General features: G+C 40.1%; 1 protein-coding gene across 2 annotated transcripts in view; it reads left to right on the top strand.

Annotated features, from left to right (window-relative positions):
• Nucleotides 1–21,553, top strand: part of ANK3 (ankyrin 3) — a 205,971-nt gene that overhangs the window by 83,389 nt on the left and 101,029 nt on the right. For both annotated transcript variants that reach the window (XM_051800208.1, XM_051800209.1), the window contains exons 9-16: nt 4,887–4,985; nt 9,577–9,774; nt 11,168–11,266; nt 13,992–14,090; nt 15,421–15,519; nt 17,610–17,807; nt 18,309–18,407; nt 19,125–19,223. In XM_051800208.1, coding sequence (XP_051656168.1) covers nt 4,887–4,985; nt 9,577–9,774; nt 11,168–11,266; nt 13,992–14,090; nt 15,421–15,519; nt 17,610–17,807; nt 18,309–18,407; nt 19,125–19,223 — 990 coding nt within the window. The remainder of the gene's footprint in view (nt 1–4,886; nt 4,986–9,576; nt 9,775–11,167; nt 11,267–13,991; nt 14,091–15,420; nt 15,520–17,609; nt 17,808–18,308; nt 18,408–19,124; nt 19,224–21,553) is intronic.

Below are 21,553 nucleotides of genomic sequence, written 5' to 3'. Positions count from 1 at the left end.
GCAAAGGTTCTGTACCTGTATGAAAGGACAAGAAAATTTTGAAATTGCTGTTTTTTATTGCTCAGGGGCAGAAGTTCTTAGGCCTTTGTTTGTCCTGTTTCAGGTCTGTAATTCACCTTTAAATGAGTATGCAGAACGTACTGTTTTGTGTTGTTGACCAAACGCTAGCAGGGCCAGGATTTGCTGCTCTGACTCTTAGATGGGACAGATTTAGCTATTCAGCTGTCATTTTGCGGTCTGTTCCTGCAATCTATTCTCTCTATGGGATACTGGAATACACTGCACATGTTGTCTCTTTTTATTTTTCACAAACATAATTATTTTATAGATAAATTCACATAAAGCCTTTCCCGAGTAATACGTAAGTTGAGGTAATGATTTCTTTTCCTTAGTCATTTCCCTGAGCATTTGCGTTTGCTGCTGACAGATGGTCTTGGAAACTGTAGTGCTGAAGTACTGCACAAAAGGTTAACGTGAAGGGCTAAATCCTTATCCTGTTTAAATTATTGGAAAAGGCATCCGTGAGCTCCCACTTTCTCTGTGTTCATTAGGACCATAAATACACACCTGAAAACTATAATTGGGAGTTGAAATAACGTGTGAGCATATGTGGTTATTTCCAAAAAAGATCTCCCAACTATTTTGAGACTCAGACATCCTTTTTTCTTTTTTTTCCATTTTAGCTCACACTTAAGAGTTGCACTGTTTATTTTAACCAGCTGTTTATCTCCCCTCTGTCCTTTTTTTGTGTGTGAGATGTCTAGCAACTGGTACTTGGGGCTTGGTACTGAATTCTTAAGGGTGTTCCTCAAGAACTGTGTGCTACCAGGGCAGCTTTAATCATTCTGGTTTTTAACTAACGTTCTGAGCAAAGAACTAGTAACGCCTCATGTAACATGTTTACTGAATGTTGCTCTAATTATGTTTTCTCTGTCTTCCAGAAAAGACTTTAAAAAATAAAATTTAATTAGAGAGGTTGATTAAATTAACTTGATTTGCTTTGGCTGTTTAATACTGTATATGCCAAAGTGAATTTGTGTCTGAAGCAGGCAGCAAGCAAGTTTTAGCCTGGATTAACAATAAGTATTTATAATCTTCATTCTACTGATTTTGCATCTAAATAACAGGCCAGCACTCATATCTGCATGAAAACATGTGGGATATGCTCTTTGAAGATGCATCAGATCATACATAAGCTGCTTCAGAAAAGCCACGTGTATTAAGATATAAAATAACTACAATAGCACTACCTTGGCACTCTGAGTGCATTTTGCGCATGCAGGGAGAGCAAACCTCATGCATTGCCCTGTTGCACAAAAGAGGCTGTTTGCAGTAATGCCAATGAAGTGAAGAGTTCAGGAGACTTGGAGCATGGAGGGGCTGTGAGACACAGGGCCCTGATGGGCTGAAGAGCATTCACAGAGTCACTGAGCAGCGCTGGGGATGATAAACCCTGGAGGCAGCAGTAATTGCTCCCCTGGGGAAGCATGCCTGCTACCTCTGGCTCAGGGGAAAGGAGCACCTGCCACACTCCTGCCAAGGCCATGGACAGGCTCTGGGACTTGGCTCGAACTCTGACAAGCTCTTGCTGACTATTTACATCTCAGTAAAGTTTTTACTGGGTGTTGTTTCGTCACTCTAAGGCTGGGTTAGAAACTGGTGCTCGCTGATGGGTACTGATGGTACTGAGCCCACCATGGCTTTGGGGTACAGCCCAGGGAATGGGCTTTGGGGTACAGCAAGGGAAATCCTGGGAGAGCAGTGATGAGGAAGAGGCAGAGGTAGCTGGGGAGCACAGGGAGGCTGATCTGTGCTCCTCAGAGGTCCCTTAAAGCCACATGTGGTGGTGGGGAAACGCTGCAGCAGAGGGGCTCCACTGCTTGCACCGGGCTCTGCTAACCTCAAGCCAGTTTTGACTCCAGTGTTAACAAGATCCAAGTCTCAACGGGGACCAGAAACCGTGCTTAGATCTAATTTATTTGTGCGTGTCTGTGTTTGAAATAAAAGCTAAAGGAGGCAGCAGCCCCAGAGATGGGAGTGCAATGCTAATGGAAGGCTTGTGCCTAAGCAGAATTCCTCCTATTGTCCTCCTGGCTTTGCTGGAGCTACTCTCAGGCTCTCTGGAGGGATAGATAATGCAGATGATATGATTTATCATGTCAGTGCATACTTAGAGAGTCCTTAATCTGCAGATTATTGTCATAATCGTTTGTAATGGTTTTTCTGAGCCATTGCAGGCTACCATAGTAAGGCAAGTTTGCTTCCTAATACATGTAATATATTTTTTGCTTCAATAGTATAGTCTATGTGAACAGTAAATAAGCAACTAGAAAATCTCCTGACAAAATCAGTGAAATCTTGCTGAGCTTAGAGCAGTCTCTTTTAATCTCAGATTCTCGATTTTTAAACAAAAATCTTTGTGATCTGTGTTTCAGGTTGTCTCTGCATGTTTCTTTACCTGCTTTAAGTGTCATGCAGCAATTAAGTAAACCAGTGAACAGACAGTGTCTTTTCAAACTACAAAATAAAATCTCTGCAGCTAAATTATCTGTCTCGGAGTGTATTTGCTCTTTGCAGTGGGAGTTCCTGACATCATGTTAACAATAGCTATAGATCAGCTGCTCCAACAAGCACCTACATGCATTGTAATGTTGTGTCACACCATGTGATGCATCTGGTGGTAGTGACTATTCTGTGGACCAGAATGAGCTCCACTGGCCAAGCGTGACTGTCTGCCTACTCCTGAGCCACAGAAACCTTGTCAGCCATAGATACTCTGAGAGGGCTGGGACACTGTGCTCTGGGGAGCACTGAAGTAGTTTTTAAGGGTCTAGACTCATACGTGAAGATGCTCAAATGTGTCTCATTCTCTGTGAGCATGGTATGTACTACCCATGGTATGTTGGTGAAATGAGCTGGGGAGGCATTAAATCTGGAAAACGTTCTCTACCTCACTTTCTGTGCCTGATCTCCTTGAGTGTCTATCTTTGATGTGCCTGGAGAATGTGATAATTATAGGAAGTAAAAAGAATGAACAGTCTAATGTTACATGATGACAATCCAACGTACATGATGATCTTCAGCTCCTGCCTACAGGTCTCTAGTTATCTAACCTTGCTGCATTTTGTTTTCTTTCCCATACAAGTTTTTTTATGTAGGTGATATTTTTATATTATTGTGTCTGTGTCAGTACTTGATATGTGGAAACTTCTGGTATAGGAAATATGCAGTACCATTTTAAACACTTGTGAAGCTACAGCAGAACATTTGCAACTTGGCTGATAAGTACACAATTAATGGGTTTTGATGTCTTTTCTCTTTGTCTTTAAATGTTTTGAGCAATACATCTTTAATTTGTGTGGTATGAATTTAACGAGATGCCCTTCCCTGTTTGTGGGCTGAAGTAAGAAAAAGAAGCAGAAATGACAACAGAGTCAACTTCAGAGATGTCAGGAAGAACATTGTGGCCCAAATTGTGTCCATCTTGCATGAAAAATGACTCTCTGAGTTAGGGGAGTTACATCTGAACCAAAATCTTTTCTTCATCTACATCAAAAACATATGCCAATGGAAGAAAATGCACAATGCGAACCATAAAAGTCTGAAATGAGAATTTCTACCTGCTATATTTCATAGTTTTATTAGGAAAGGGCAAAAAAGTAGAAGCAGGAGAATGAAAGGCTCTCTGAATCACCACCTCCCTCTCCGTGGCTGCCCTCTACACTTTGCAGGGCTTAAGCTGATATTCTAGTAGAGTGTGATGGTTTGGGAATTATCAAAAAAGAATATTATAGTTGTGCATAAAAAATATGACTAAGGAGGTATGTTAATAATACTTGCTACCATACACAAACAGACAGAGAGGGAGTGCATGTGTATGAAGCGAGCATAGAATGTGTAAGAAGGAATTAATGTCGTGACATACATATTTTAGGCAATACAACATATGTGTTTTCAAGAGCTCCAGAAGACACTGGAATAAGGCTCCAGAAGACACTGGAAGAAGGCTCCTTCCTTTATGACTTGTATTTGGAAAACTAAAGTTTCTGAAAACCATAACATCATTATTTGTAACAAGCACTATGTCACTGGGCACTGAAGAACCTCGTGTGACTTCACTCACAGTTCCTCAGGGCACATGTGCTCTCTTTGACTCTAGCACTTGTGTACAGCACAGGTAAACAGGGTACAGGTCAAAGTATAGTCCAATCAGCTTGGAATAACTCTGTTCATGTTAAAAAGTCTTCCCCTTATTTGAGGCACATTTTTATAACAGGATGTTGATTATTACTGAGCAAACTGTTCTAAAAGAGGTATTGACAGTATGCCTTGACTCCAGGCCAGTCATTCAGCTGGAGGTCACATAAGCACAGTCTGAACAAGAGACAGAAGTGATTCCAACATACTTCTATCACCTGGGATTAAGATGGTTTTCTTGTCTGCTTGTACACTTGTCAAAATCAGTGTAATAAAAAATGTCTGAGTAGGAATTTTTTTTTCTCTCAGACTTAATGACTATCCATTGACTTTGATGCACACTGACAAGTGAGAGACCCAGTGTTCTCGAAGACACACAGGCAAAAAGTACCTGAAGTGCAATCTCATCTTTTTCTTGTAGATGCATTAACCACTTTAATACTTATACAGTGAGGGCCTGGAAGTAGCCCACTGCATGAGCATCAGTGTGATGTGACTATTTACATGTCCAGAAAATCAGAGCCAAAATGTGCTCAGTCCGTTTCAATAAACAAAGTCAGCTGTTCCTTTGCAGAAGAGCAGCATCCTGCAAGAATTAATTAGCTTCTTGGGACATCATGGGTCTTTATAAAAGTGCACAAGATTTGAATGTGTCTGAAACTAATCAGTTATAATTCTATATCCCACAGGATGGGTTGACCCCCCTCCACTGTGGAGCAAGAAGTGGCCATGAACAGGTTGTAGAAATGCTGCTGGATCGTGGTGCCCCTATTCTTTCCAAAACCAAGGTAATTGGTACTCTTTTCTACTGGGATAATCCTTGTACTTTTTTTTTTTTTTAATGTACTTCTGCATGTCTCATATATTTAAGGGCTTGACAATAACTTTCCCATTTCTTAGTTATTTAAAGTAACTGTGTGGGAGCTCTCCGAAGTGATGCCATATGTAGCGCACGTCTGCATATGTAAAATGTGTTAAATTGAGATATACAAGAAAAGACATCTGTGCCAACCAAAAAGACATGTATGGTAACCCTGTCCCTCAGAATTTCAGTAGCTGAAAATCTCTGTATCTTATCCTGGAATAAATACACGGTGATTACAATATATCTTCAGCTTGCACCAAATCACCCTAAGGCTAGAGAAGAGACGAGATAAAAATAGAGCAATGTCCCTTTGCAGAGACAGCTCGTATTTCCTAAGGACTTAGCCTGATTACCAGTTTCTCCACTTTCTATCTCTCTACAGTTTATCTTGCAAAATTCTTCCTGGGTATTTCAAATCACCTGTGCCAGGGTGCACAGATTGCTTCAGACCTAGGGGCTGGCATTAAAGGCAACACTTGCCAGAACTCTTCAGGCAGTGGTCTCTGCTGTGCTGTTATTGCTGATTTCAAACCTCAGTGCAGCAGCCTGCTTTGTAGCACCACTGCATTCCGTGACTTTCCCATTCAGGGTTGACATTTGAGCTGTGCAGTTTGTTGAGGTTCTTTCCCAAGATAACCTTTCACTACATTTTTTTTAACTCAGTCTGTAAGCAATATATTTCAACAACATTTCTTGTTTGCTTCTATTATTTCCTTTCTCTCTTCTGTCATCCTGTTCTTTTCTGTCTCAGCACCCTTCTATATTCTGCTTTTCTTCTCTCTCTTTTGTTGTTTTTTTTTTTTTTTCTCCCCTTACTGGAGTATATTTAGCATTTATTTGGGGAGGTTGGCACCAGCTTTCCTCTGCTAAATGAGTCACTGGTAAGAGCTATCATGGGTAATCTGACAGACAGTTTTCACCCATCCTCTGCATGTGGAGTTTCCATGGACTTCCACAGCCCTGACTCACAAACTTCAGGAGCAGGGGAGAACAGCAGGGGGCTGTCCAGGAACCCCTTGGGCTGCATCTCCACACCACTGCCACTCTCAGAGACTAGAACTCCTGCTTCAGGGAGTCAAGCTCTTCCACACTCTCTGATAACTCAATTAATTACTTAAAGGGGAAAAAAGCCCAAAACCAAAACACCAAAAAAGCCACCCCAAAAAACAAACAAACAAACTAAACAAACCACAAACACCCAAAAAAAAAAAACCCAAACCAAAAAACCCCCACAACATAAACTCTATTTCTTTCATTTCCACCATCATATATATGAAAACCTCTCCTAAGGAACTATATTTTTTTGTTGCGTGGATTTTATGTTTTCAGGTGTTATCCCTAAACTTAACCTGATGTTCAAGGCCTGTAGGTTTTGGGTTTGTTGCTCTTCCTGAGCAGACTCCACAGTTTACTAGACAAAATCAGGCAGATGATTACATGGGATAATGGGTTTGAAATTGCCTAAGGCTGAAAGACAGACTTTGGATGATGATCTGTGGAGGGTTATATAAAAAACTACAGCAAAACAGGAGCCTCCTCTGGAAGAGAGAATGCTCTTATGTGTTTAAAAAGCAAACAGAAGAAAGTGCAGAGCTTCCTGAGTTTCCTTCTGATGTGTTAATTCTACCATTTTCAGAAGGTAATCTTAGAAGTAGCTGTACCTCTGAATGGCATAAATGAATTCATTCATTTGACACTAAACTGCAGAACTGTCCTCTGGAAAAATAAGTGGCTCCATTCTCTTCAAATTAAGTCATATATTATTGGAAATAGGGCACATCTTTGAAAGAATTTGAACTTCACAAAGTTTTCTCATGTTATATAAAACTCTTTCAGAATAATAACCAGGCTGCAGTTTGATAGCTATTTCCTGCTAGAGATGGTTTAGTGTAGTGCTGACCCTTTTTTGCACTGGAATAACCTTATATTTATTTTCAGGGGATGAAATGACCTAATGGATTATCTGGGGTGTTCTACAGGCAAAAGGAAAAGGGAATTCTAGTTCTGAATATGCCAATGATTTTGTATAAGAAATGGCATCCCTGCCTGTCAACGTCCATCTTTTTTTAATTATCAGTTTTCCAGACTCGTTTGGCTCTTTTTTTTCCCCCCTCTCCTCAGAGTTAACAGCTCTTTCCCTGATTAAAGCGCTTTGCCACAACTACAAAATAAGATATTTAATTTTATGTTTGCCTAGTCAGGCAGTTGATACTCTGTTTCATCTCTATGGTCCCCTTTTGTTTTGTTTTTGGGTTTTTTTTATTTGGTTTTTTGGTTGGTTGGTTTTTTTAAGGTATTGGTGACTGTCAATATCTTTTATTAATCTTGAACTTCTTCACCTTTTAGTATTTTCTTGGCAATCTTTAAAAAAGCAGTACTGTAACAGTGTTTATATAGTGGCTCTGGCCTAAAGTACCAAATCACTTCTTACAGACATTGTTGGATTGTCTCTCACATAAAAGATGTGGGACTGCAGAACATTGTTACATGTAATGTATTTATGTTGAATGTGGGAAGACAAAGGCATCGAAATATTAACTGACTTGTGTAAGATTATGGAATATCTTCTACCACAACAGAATTAAACCTGGTTTAGGTTATAACAAAAGACAATTTTCCAAATGTTTTCTGAATTCATCAACTTCTTTAGCATCCAGTCATGTCTCTTGTTTTTCTGTGTAAAGTCTGACTATTTGGTGCACTTCTTTCATCCATGACCGATTTTTATCAAGTATTTGCTGATTTTCCCAAATTGACGTCTGGCTGCTCTATTTCTTCCTTTCTTTTCCATCAATGTCAGCCTTCTTAGTACAAGTCTCTCCTATAAAGGAGTCCCATATCAACTTCTCAATTTCTTACTCCATTAATAAGTGTGGTTTCTTGGTTGTAATTGTGAAGAATTACACTTTTAACCCAAAGGATCTTTCTTATCAAAATGGAGCAGAACTGTTTATAAAGTTTCATGATTTTTTTTACTCTCATCTGAAAAGTATCATCACTTATAAACTGTTATCAGGAGGCTTGGTGACCAGGGGAAATTAATCTTTTTTTGTTCTACTGTTCAACTGTACTAGAAGACAGTAAAAACATTTAAAATGCATTGCTAGTATCAAGCTTCCATGTAGATAATTGCTATAGTACCCTTTGGGAATGGGAGAGAGGCTTATCCAAGCCAACATAAATCACAAGTGAGATGCCCATGAGATAATCTTACTTGAAGGATAGAACTGTGTCCAAGGATGTCTGTATCTCAGCATTGAATATAACCTGCTTTCAAATTCTGGCAGGATTTGCCTGTTTGCTTCCACCATCTTTATTCCATGTCGATTTTAAAAATTACTTCACCGTGTATTTCCAACTTTATTTCAAATGCTTGTAATTACTGTTATCGTATGGCCATGGGAAGGGCAAAGAAAGAGATCTGTTCAGAGAGCCTGAGATTTCAGCTGGTTTTATACTGTTACTTTGCCTTTGCTAAATGTGGTCACATGAGGGCACTGCATCTGTGACCAAAAGTTTCAGTGTCTCATGATACAGACACAGTGTACTGTTAGTCATTTATAGATTATAAACTATTGTGTATTTCAAGAATAGCTTCTGCACTCAAATCTCATTTTGGCATTAGGAGGATTGAGTGAAAAAAAAAATATGAGTGGAAAAAGGAGCTCATGTACCTCTGCTAACAAGACCTCTTTCATTCTGGCATATATTTTAAACTTTCATCATGAAACATTGTCAGTCCTTTAAATTTCTGAGAATTTTCTCTTCGTGTTTTTACTCTGGAAATATAATATGTTTGTTATCTCTTTTAAGCACTGTAAGAAACAATTCATTGGTACATGAATCTCTCTCAGGTGTTTCCCTGATGAAACAGCTTTACCACTGCCCCTGGTAGGTCACAGCATGGAGGTCTCATTCACAGATTTTTAGTTCCACTTGAAACTATTGCTGTTGTACCCGTGTTGAATGGGAAGAATAGTCTCCAGAGGTGTGTAATGTGGAATAAGCATGCATACAACCCAAATTCAGGAAAACACAAGTGGAGGAACGAGGGAAGGCTGTAGTGTTTACTGAGTGATACTCTGACCTGTGCTCTCATGCCTGGTCTATGCAAGCTACTCTGGAGTGGTGAGTTTAATGCAGCTTTTAAATCCAGCAAATTCCCTGGCTAGGGTGTTAAAAGTCTGAAACAACACAAAGTGCTGTTTCTCACATAACTCATCTAAATCAAGCATCTTATCTGAGCTATACTGGATGAAAGAAGCTACGTTTAGAGCATTGCTGGTATGTTGTGACGGCTTTTCAATGTAGAGCTGCCTACAAACTCTAACCAAACAAGCTCTAAATTCTAGAGTAAGAACCCTAATTGTTACACTGAACATGGTAAGTTTATTTTGGGTGCTCTCTGGGCTTGTAAAATTCTTCGTACAACAAACGCTCTGAGAACAACGCGGAGGAGTTTTATTTCTCTGAGCATCCTATAACCCACCCATGTTGGGTCTTTCTGTTGGCAGAATGGTTTGTCTCCGTTGCACATGGCAACACAAGGAGATCATCTAAACTGTGTTCAGCTTCTGATTCAGCACAACGTGCCTGTAGACGACGTCACTAATGACTATCTGACTGCGCTGCATGTCGCCGCCCACTGTGGCCACTACAAAGTTGCCAAGGTTCTCTTGGACAAGAAAGCTAATCCTAATGCCAAAGCACTGGTGAGTACACAGCGGGGTACTATTCACAGCTAAACATTCTCCCAAAGTTGTGGTGAGACTCAACTGAGAGTTATTTTCTGCCTGCTGATGTTGACGGGGAGGATGTGCTGTGTTGCTACAGCCCAAGAGAGGATGCTCAAGGTTCAAAGTGTTGATAATGTATTGTGAAATCAGAGCAGACCTTTGCTTACAGACAGTCAACAGTGATTTATGAATTTTTAGTGTAACTAGAGCACTTTTGCCTCCCAGTAGCTTTTTATGATTCTGAATAGGTGAAACAGCTGCAGACGTAACTGCTGTAGGTTTGGGTATGGAGAGAACCCTCATTTTCTAAGTGTTTGTACAGAGAAAAGAATCAGCAACATTTAAAACCGGGGGAATTTTTATTAGCTCTCAATCATGTGAAATAGTAAAAGGTAGGAATGAGTTACATAATGAATATTTGTGGTATTGTATAATTATGTCAATGGAGTCATATGCGTTTCTGCTTTAAAAACAACTTTAGTAACAAAATACGTTAGTGCAGTTAAACTGCATACAAGTAGAATGCATCAATGTGTTTTGTTCAAGAACTTGCAATCTGTTCTTTTTAGAATGTCTCTTTGATTTGTTTTTCAGTAATTGTTCCAAACAAATTTACGTTCTGACATGAATTGGGTTGACTGTTGGTTTCACAACCTGATGCTAACTCATTCAGCTCCTGAAATGTTATGTGAGCTCCTGAAACCCTCACAAGCCAGGAGGGATTGACTCTCTTGAAAACAGTACAGGCTCCACACATTCCCTTCTCTCAGCCCCTCTGTTTTTGTGTCAGATCAACCTGTCCTCATGTGTCTTTGGTCGAGGTATTATGGGTTTTGTTCACTATAAACAGCAAGTGGGGAGGCAAAATAGTTATAGTTGCTGTAAACTGGCAGATAATGAATGAAAAAAAAAGTAGTAAAAATAGTGTAGAAGATCTAAATTCCAGAGGTTGTAATGTGCCTTTTTTACTAGCAGTTCTAAAAGCTCAAAAGAAAACCAACCAAAAAAGACCCACCCCAATCCCCTGCCCCCCCCCAAAAAAACTCCAGAAAAAAACTCCACCCAGTTAAAAATGAGTATGGTAAGCAACAAATGAAGGGTTTGATAGTTTTGGTGAACTGAGAATTTTTAAAAATAAATTAATTACTGGAGTAGGCAATATATTTCATGATTAAAACTTGCTATATGAAATAGAAAAACCTTCTGAAAAGAAAAAGACCTATCTCTTACATGAAAAATTTAATAAAGCCAAAACAAGTTCTGGGAGGTGTTTTTGTTAAAACTGAAAAATGTTTTACATGAATTCCATACCCAATTCTAGTTTTTAAGGACACATGGGGTATCAAAAAGTATGTTTTTTCATTTACAGAATGGATTCACACCTCTTCACATTGCCTGCAAGAAAAACAGAATAAAAGTAATGGAACTTCTTCTGAAGCACGGGGCATCAATTCAAGCTGTGACTGAGGTAAGAAATGGTCTTTTCACACTTGTGTTTGCTTTTCCTACAAATTTCATTGTAACTGTATTGATTAATATTTGAATATTTCTGGAAGAGCATGGACCATCAAGTCAGCAATTACTTTCAGCTAGGTATTATGAAATAATAAAACTGAATAATAATAAAGTCAGTTGCCCTTGTGAATCACAAACAAATTATATGCTTTGGGATTACAGTTGGAAAAACAAGTGAAACATAACATATGAAAAATTTTTTCTAAAATCCACCATTTCTGTCACTTTTTTCTGTAAATTAAAGCACCAAAGATGATGAAATTTGAGAGATCAAGGTGAAGATTGTGCTTCACCAAGTCCTATTTTGAAAAGTGATTTAATTCAGAGCTTGTTTTCACTTTCCACACAGAAGTTATGCTTACCCACCATCATGGGGCATCACAGATCAGCTAGACAGAAATCAAAATGCTGTTACTTCAGCCAGGATGACATAGTGTGCACCCAGTTATTGGCACAATTTAGAGATTAATTAAGTACCTACAGGATATTTTTTGTCTATGTTTGTGTATATTCTACCAATTGAGGAGAGGAGGAAAGATCACATATATGAATGTGTGAACCCTGTGGAATAAGCCAGGTTAGCAAATGGCAAGGAATTCCATTGATTAAGCGAGGTACAATGGGGAGTAGTTCATCTCCACAAAATGGAGTTTCATTTAATGCATGGGGTTTTATTTTAATTATTCAACAGCAAACCATAGAACTCCCATCCTGGCTTGCTTGAGGGAGAGTAGAGTCTGCCCCGGCTATAGTTTACCTATATCCAGACTGGTTTTTGAAAACCTTAGGGGTTGTAGATGCAGCTTTCAGAGTTTAATTTGAAATCCTATTAGCAGGGGAGCGAGAAACACAAAGACAGCCTTTATGGAAGGGCTGAGATGCATCTCCTCTATATTAAGTAGTCGGTGTGGAAGTAGAAACACTATCAAATCCATTTTATCCCTTTTAAATTCAAAGAATTATGAGAACAGAAGCAAAAGCAACACTTAGCTACACTATTGGTGCAAGTGAACCAGGTTAAAAGTCTGGTCTGTACTTTTGGAATTGCTTTTTTGAGCAAAAGCTTTCCAAAAGCAAGAACTTTTCCTTTATTTCCTACCTCACTGTGATCTCATATGATCTCAAACCACATCTGACTGCATTTGTTGGGATTCAGGATTATACTTTACTGCAGGGCTTTACCTTCCTGCCTCTTTCACTGACTATATAGTACCAACCTTTCAAGGCAGAATTAGGTGTTGGTACTCAGCACCCATCCCATAAGCTGCTATTTCTCTACGTCAGAAACAAAGTTTGTATCTGGCCCTCAAAACAAATTGGCCAGAAAGCTTCAGAGTGTTCCTCCCTGAAGGAATTGAGAGCAAACAAGTGTTGGTTGCAAGTTGTAAATAAACAATGCAAATGCAATAAGAGGACACAAATAATCATTGTCACAAATAATGACTGTTGCATATGAAACTGTGCATCAAAGGTAACATTTATTACATTTTTTATATGGTGAATTCTGTTTTCCAGATAGATTCCATACTTCCATTTGCAAATACTGCACCTTTTTTTCCACTGCAGGCTTGAATCCTTGCAGTATGAGTTGGTGCTTTATGGTCTAAGAGGACAATATGCCTTGTATTTCCATCACTCTATTATTTTAAAAGCATTTACTAAATTATTTGAAACAGGTAAAAGAAGTAACACACTGAACCAGTTATGCTGCCTTCCTGCTCATATTTGCTGTTCTGCATGAGAAAGGAAAAAAAGTGTGTTTTTCTCACCTCTACCCTCCTGAGACTTGTGAATATCTGTGGGAAAGCTGCCTAAATCAGGGGATTTCCAGAGATCCACTGAGCTTTCTCCTCCTCTTGGTAGCAAAACCCCCTTTTGCAGCCTCTGGCTGAGTATTGGTACAGCTGTGCAGAAGCAGCTGTGAAGAGGCTTTAGGATAATTCTATGAGCAGAAATATTAACTATTGATTAGATTTCTAAAGCAAAATCCTTAAGGTCATGTCCTGCTAAAAGACTGCTCCCTTTTTTCCCTTTCCTTCTCCCTCCCTCTCTCTCCAACTGGTCTTTCACATCTTGTATTAGGGCAGTGGTGCAGATTTATGATGGTGATAGTGCCACAAAGACCTGAGGGAAGGGGGAATTCTCTGTAGCCTGTGTCACTTGTGTCTGGGCCTCTCTGGCTGGATGCCAGTTTCAAATTCCCTTTCTCCTGGGGAAACAGTGGGGATGGAGCTCACCACTAAGTTCAATAGACCTTTTTGTTCCCCCCAAAGCCAACTGGATCTGTTGAGGACAATGGACACTGCATCTTTTTTGCATTTAGCTGAATGTTCCAGAAAGTCTTACCTTTGTACCAGGAATACTTCTACAGTTTATTTATTTTTTTCCTTCTGTTCCAAGATGCAAATGCTTTAAGAAGAAATTTTGCTTAGTTGATGGAGAACTACTGAATCCCTAGAATGTTTACATGTTTGCTCATGAATCATACTCATAGGTGTTTCCAATTCTGTGTGCCCTTTACTTTAAGCGTGTGTATATGGTTTTGAGGAGATGAGACCCTCTCAGAAGAGCAAGCACTGGAGTTTACTTTGTTTGGAATAATTTATGTTTTCTCCATGACATTCTTGTAAAGGAATGTGGAAGTAGGCATTTAAATTGGACTTTGATTTGTTTTCCAGTCGGGCCTAACTCCAATCCACGTTGCTGCCTTCATGGGCCATGTAAATATTGTATCGCAGCTAATGCATCATGGAGCATCACCCAACACTACCAATGTGGTGAGTAACAGCTCCCCTCTCAGCACAGCAGCACTGGCAATACACTGTAATATCTGGGAGCAGCACTGTGAAGAAGTGCCTAATTCTGATGTTCACCATCCACCTCCACAGCAGCTGTGGCTCGTGCTGGAGTCATGGGAAAGTGCAACCTGCTGGCTCCTCCTCGGGAGATGCTTGACAGGTTGAAACCTCAAAAGGGGCTGACCTTAAGTAGGGTCTCTCCTCTTTATTTTCTGAAGTGAAGGATAAGAACACACTGTAGCTTTTCATATGTAATTTTTGAGATCTATGCTTGACTGTTGAGCACTGTTTTCCCAAGACCCCAGGGGTCTGCCATTTAAGGAAAGTTGTGCTGTTATCAACAGATTGCAGCAGATTGTTGGGACATATTGCCTGTGTCCATCCAGCCGTCTGAGCTGCCTTTCTGCTGGATGTGTGCTGTGTGCCCCAAGGCTCCTGGGGCATGTGTAAAAACTGAAGTCATTGTTAGATGGATATTTGAAAGCTGGGAAGTGGAAGGAAAGCAGAAGCTTTTTGGTTCTCTGCAGTAGTTTGGCCTCAAAATCTCCCTTTCACCTTCCATATGCAGGTGCAGTTAGAAGGCAACATTTTGTAAATCTTCACCTGTTAATTCTATTAGATTATATAAAAATGCAGCACCATTTGGAAATTAGCAGGTTGTAGTGGTTAATGTCAAACCATGACACAGGTGTTTATACTGACATATATGTCTTTATAAAGACATACTGACATCCAAAAATGTAGAAAGCACTTTTCCCTCCTGCATTTATTCTGACTTCCTTGGATTTGTCTTTTCTTAAGTCCATGAAGCTTTGGACGAATGTATTCAATAATGATACTATTTTTTCTTCTTGTTTAATCAGCTCAGTGCTTGTCGGATAACAAATTACAGCAGGGGCATAAGGCATAGCAGAAAGAAAAGACAAATACATGTGTGCCTGAATATATGAAATTTGAAATATGTTTTTTGACTACATTAAACTCTATTTAAATGGACATAATTTTTAACACTGTTAGTAAAATCCTAGTAAATATAAAGATTGTACTGTCTCTTTTCAGCAAAAGGCAGTGATAAAGGCACTATTGTGTTGGGAAAATGACCCTGCAATAAACTGCTTTGCAGCATACAGAGAGATCAAATATTGACTTAATCTTACATCTTGCTCACAGACAACTGCGGCAAAGTATTCTAGTGGAGATCACACTGAACTGGGCCCTCGGTATTTTTGTATTTTTGAAACGTTGTTGACATTTGTTTTTCCTGTAGTCTGTTTTTAATTGATATTTTGTTTTTGCTGCTGCACACCAGAGAGGAGAAACAGCACTGCACATGGCTGCCAGGGCTGGCCAGACAGAGGTGGTGCGATACCTGGTACAAAACGGAGCCCAGGTGGAGGCTAAAGCCAAGGTAAGGTGATGGCCCAGGTACAATAAACCTGGATAGTCTGTTTTGACAGAGCAAGGACTCACATTCACCTTGCACGTGTCTTCAGGGAGAGAAAGGGAGATGAAGCCATGTCATGTAATAACCACTGATATTTTGTTATGTGCCCTCTTACTTGTAGTCATGAGTCATGTATGTAAGAGAGAAGGCAGATGTCAAGTTGATACCAACCCTCGGGTTTTTTGCCAGTTTTTAATATAGGTTATCTTATGTTTGAAGAGTTTTGTTTTGGAGTGGGGAGGGAGGGGAATACCTTAAATCTGCTTTTATTTCAGCAGAACTGGAAACCCTAAGCTTTTGGTGCCTCCTGTCATATCCCTAAAGCAACAGCCTGTATGCATTCAAAAATAGTTGTACTTTTAAAGAACACCTCCTAAAGGGAGGAGACACAATACAAGGATGTAGCAGAGGGCTGGAAAGAAGGAACAGATCCTATAGAAACAATTGGAATTCAGGGGGGTAAGGGTAGAGGAAAAAGAAATGGTCAAGAGACATGAAGAAACACACAAAATTATGGAAATGAAAGAACTCCATGAAACAGGCAGGGTAAAGAGATAAATGGGTGCAATAAATAGCAGTCTTAATAGGTAAGTCAGGAATTATTTTTTACCCAGATGGTAATAAAATGGATACAATTTCAAAGAAATCTATTTTTCATTGTGAAACTATGTGTGAATTGGCTCACAAATTAGTTTACTAGTAAGAATATCTACTTATGAGGAACTCTGGCTGAATATTTATAGCAGATGCACTTCGTATCTGCAAGCAGCCTGACAATAGAAGTGAATCATGTGGTCTGTAAATCTCCAAAGACAGCCCTGAAAGCGAACAGCTCGTACTCAGAAGCACAGTCATGCAAATATTTTTTAAAGTAAATTCACAGAATGATTTAATTTGTGCAAACTACCATTGCCTGTGATCAGTTTATCATAAATAACAGCTAAATGCAAGCAGTGGACTATACACCAGTGCTAACATCAGCTGTGAGAAATTTGTGGGAAGTAGCCATAAACTGGAATGATTTAAGAACCACAAAGTCTCTCCAGCAGTCAGAGGAGAATTGTCCTGCAGAGGAGCAGCATTCACATCCTGACAATCTCCCATCCTAAATCCCAAAGGTGTAAAATCACTGTTGTAGGATGGGCGTGGACAGAAGTCTCCCTTGCAGAGAACAGCCCAGAATGTAGGACATGAGGTAGTAGTGCTCAAAAGGTAAGAAATTCAGCAGGAAAAAGTGGGGAGAGAAAGATGTTTGGCCATAATGTGAAACTGTGCTTAATCCAAAGACTGTACAGTGGAGAATGGGGAGGACAAAAATATTAAATCAAATAATAAGGGAGAAATTATCCCTTAGACACTCAGAACAAGGTCACAAACATCATAGTATTTTCAGTGAAAGAAAAGAAACAGACAACGATATCCATGACAGGACAACCCCTATACTCAAAACTATTGAGATTATTGTGCTCTGAATAAGAAGGGAGAAAGCAACAGTGAATTTGCACACCATGCTCTATCTTCAGTTACATCTACTGAGAAGTTATCTGCAAAATACCAAACAAATTGGTCACCGGAAAAAAAAAAAAAACCACAACAAAAAAACCCCCAAACACAAAAATTATGATACTTTATGCAAGCTTCTAGGCAATAGTATGCTTTGCACCTCAGTTCATCCCAAACAACTGATTGAGCTGTTAAATGTTGCTGGGAATCATAAGAGATCAAGATGTGAGGGACAAAGCTGTGCATTGGCTTTAAGAAAGGTCTCAAGTTCAACAGGAAACTCAATGCACCTTAGTGGCAAAGTGAAGTGAGGCAAATCCAGATTAAGAAGAAAAGTGATAAGTTTCTTAACTTTTATGGATTACGTACCTGTCTGGAATATTTTGTGATGCATCAAGAAAGCCAGTGTGCAATGTTCACTAGGTAAGAGCTCAGCAGAGTTAACACTCGTCTGCAGTTTTGAAAAGTGACAGAATCTGGGCAAATATTTTCTGTCAGAATGCGAGCCTTAGTTTTCTTACGCAGGACTGTGTTGTTTCCTTCATGTTTAGGATGACCAAACACCGCTGCACATTTCTGCTCGGCTGGGCAAAGCAGACATTGTGCAGCAGCTGCTGCAGCAGGGAGCGTCTCCGAACGCAGCCACCACGTCTGGCTACACACCCCTGCATCTTTCCGCTCGAGAAGGGCATGAAGATGTAGCTTCTGTTCTTTTGGATCATGGTGCATCTTTGTCTATCATCACCAAGGTAAGTGAGTTGCAGAACTGATAGCTTCAATAGTAAAATAGTCCCTGTAGCAAAAACTACTTGTGAGTTAAGTGCTGCAAGAGTCATACACCCATACAAATAATGTAAGAGTGAGCTACATTTTATTAGAAGGGTATAAAACTTTGTGCTTTTACCTCAGAAGCTGATGTGTAACACATCCCAGTGATCAGACCTGCATTTTCTTGGAATGACAGGAATGCAGGGCATAAATTCCTGACCAGAGTTGATAAGCTTGTCCTTGGGTCTTCCACAGTGTGAAAAAAGGAACCTGACTCTTCCCTTGTTTAATGTAGATAAGTGTTTTGCCTTGCAAGGGAAGGGCCTCCAGGGCCAACAAGGCAGTTGAGAATCTGCAGGCTTGTGTAAGCCCCAGGACTGTTTAAGGGGATGGATGGAAACAGCAGTATCCCTGTAGATCAGAAACAAACCTTACCCTGAAAAAAGTACACAAAGCTGCTATATAACTGCTTTCTCTTACAGAAAGGATTTACTCCGCTACATGTGGCTGCAAAATATGGGAAAATTGAGGTAGCCAACCTCCTGCTTCAGAAGAATGCATCTCCTGATGCTTCTGGAAAGGTAGGACAGAAGAAATCACTGCCACTTGCCCAGGAAATATCTAAAAGCACATAGTATTTTAATAATATCCCCCTACCTACTTACATCACACTGGTATCCACGGCCTGCGTTTAACAGGAGTAAGTTTCATGTAGTATTCCAGTCCCTGTTGAGGGTGCCAAGAACCAGCAAACTCTTGACAAAAGTGACTTTTATTGTCATTAATTGGCAACAAAATGATGTGCTCTCTATTCCCACCCAGGGGGATGGAGACAAACCATTCCCCTACGTTCCTGCCCAGACTACTTAGAGTTCTTATCAGAGTACTTGGCTCTGCTTCCCCAGGGCTCATGACAGGGGGCAAAGGCCAACAGGACCTCAAGGTTTTTAAGCTAGTCCATCCTGGATTTTTACAGATCCAAGGGACAGTTTACTTATCCACTGCAGTAAAAGAAAAACATTGCCAAGGGTGTGACCTCCTTACCCACTCTGTCCTAGGGACAGCACAGATATGTTCACCTCTGTTCATCTTCCCTGGGGGAAGTGAAGGGGGCTTTCACAGCTCAGTAAGGATGTTCAAATTTCTGTTTCATTTTTTGAAAAGTTATCAAGGACTCTGGATACAGGACTGAATAACAAATGTGTTTTTTCACCCTATCTACTCCAATTTTCCAAACTCCCGAGTTTTCCCTGGAGAGGGTCTGTAACAGCACTTGTTTGTTCTGCATGTGTTTTTAGAGCGGTTTAACACCACTGCATGTAGCTGCACACTACGATAATCAAAAAGTGGCACTCCTCCTGTTGGACCAGGGAGCTTCACCTCACGCCTCTGCCAAGGTACAAGTACTGGCCACTCTGGGGGAACAATACCTGGGCTTTTTGTGTGACTTTATTCCCTATCTACCTCTGTTCTTTCTAGGCTGTGTATGCTTGCAGTTACAGGAGGCTCAGTGACCTTGTTTATTAATGTCTCACAACCACAGAAAGCTGTTTAGAATAATTCTGCAGGTGAATGAAATAGCAGTAAAAAAAGCAAATAGAGATGTAGAAACACTTAAAATCTCTAGATTCAGTGCCATTCACACTCAGCCAATACTGAGCCTTGCTTTGTTCAGTTTCTTCATAACTTCTCCAAACCAGCCAAATTTATATCATTGCATCTTAACATCTGTGCGGGACAAGCTTGGGATAAATGCCAGCTACACCCCCTTCTGAGGTGTGATAAGTTTCTCAGCACAACATATGTAATTATTAATGTGCTTCACAATACCACCGCAGTGTAAATGGACTGGCAAGAAAATAAAACTAGTCACAGTCCTGCTTTGATTGTAATTTCCTGTAGGCAAGACAACACCTACTATAAGGTTTCAGAGAATATGAAAGAATAAATATTTAAGTTTTTTCTAGTTCTGCATAGAAGAAAGAATTTAGAGAAGCCTAAAGTGTCTACATCTTTTGTGGATCCCAGTTTTAAGTATGGGATTGATATATAGTATAATCAATCAAAGTATAAATCGATAGTTTAACAACAACAGTAGGTAAAGCAGGGTGGAAGCATAAATAGGTTCAAGCAGGGTAAGTGCAGTGCAAATACCTCATCTGAAACAACCCAGACACTTTCTTTAAACCACTGCCAAAAAATACTGTGGAAAAAGCAGAGCTAGTAGAAAAAAGGCAGTTTCATAGCTAGACGGACAGCTCTCCTTGATTGCCATCCTCTCACACACGGCTGAGTACAGCCACAGCAGAGAGACCTTCTGCGTGGCTGAAGAAGAGGATGGAGTCTGTCACACATGGTAGGTCCCAGAGTTTGTAATGCAAAGAGAGGAAAGTTAAATAAACATGGATAGCCAGCAGCAACTTCACAGTTTAAAATCAATACTGTCCATAGTGGCAATCTGCCAGAGCAGTGCCCCCAGGAGGGGAACTGGAGTGATCTCTGATCTTTCACTACTGCAACACAGCACTCTAGAATACCACCCTGGGGAAGAAAGGGCCTTCTGAAGAGGATGAGAAGGCACTGACCCAGTTTTCACTGAAGGAAACTTCAGCAGAAGCTGTGCATCCTGTAGGGGCAGGGATTGCAGCAGCCGCTGCCGAGGGCTTGGGAAGTCCAAACCAAGGTGGGAGCACTATATATTGTGGTATAATATTGCATAAACTCATGTGTCAGGTCACCTTAGCTTCCCCATCTATAACAGGACAGTTTTGCAGCTACCACTTCAGGCCTTCAAGTGCCAGCTGTAAGTGTGCCTAAAAAGAAAGCATTTGTTAGTGTTCTGCAGCAAGTGAGCCACAGCAACACTGAGCAGAGCGTCAATACTAAATAAAATTAATGTTAACATGTTTGTTGCTTTAGGCACCCACAACGCAGTCATGCGAAAGATGATGTTGGTAACAGCAGATGATTTCCCATTTCTTTTGTAAATGAGGTCTAGTAAATAAATGTGTTATGTCATATCTCATCACTGGCTTCAAAGTTAAGTTTCATCAGCAGTTGCCTTTCCTGTGACACCGCTGTCTTTAACACTGATCTTAAGAGTGGCTCATTAACCTCACCCAGCAACACTTGCTTTGAAGAGTGATCAGTGACAGGGAACTGGCCGTGTCAAAGTACAGTGCTGTGATACAAACAGTTATTCTCATGAACCATTCTTCTCTTTTATAGGCAAAACTTAGGCTTGTGGCTAATTTCACATGGGGCTTATACCTAATTTTTAACCATTTTCCCTTTTCCTCTCTTTTCCCTGGCAACCGGAATAACCCAATACCCTTCCTTCTGAACTTCTCTGTTCCTTTATGTATGCAAAGTGACAGAGCACTGCCCTTATGGAGAGAAGATGCAGACTGGGACTGAGCTGAATTTCAGCTTTTATTTTTCAGCTCTCTTTTTTCTTCTCTTGGCAACCTGCTGCTTTCCATTCTACTGAAAGCAATCTATGCCCATTTCTGAGGAAAAGGCTTGGAAATTGCATTTGTTATTTTATGTAATGTGAGCTCCATTTAAAATACACAGTTCAGCATATACTCAGGATTTAGCATGTAGTGTTTAGGATTTATTAGGTGGTCATGTGGCAGTGGCTATTTTACGTGACAGAATCATGCAGGAATTCTAAGGGAGAGGCTTGTGTTTGTTTTACCTGAAGCATGTTATCTTCAAAGTGAAG

This window comes from Manacus candei, unplaced genomic scaffold (assembly GCF_025592945.1).
Source record: "Manacus candei isolate 608988 ecotype Guabito, Panama unplaced genomic scaffold, ASM2559294v1 h1tg000050l, whole genome shotgun sequence".
In the NCBI taxonomy this organism is placed as follows: domain Eukaryota; kingdom Metazoa; phylum Chordata; class Aves; order Passeriformes; family Pipridae; genus Manacus; species Manacus candei.
Note: the sequence above shows the minus strand (reverse complement) of the source record. Positions and strands in the feature narration are given on the sequence as shown.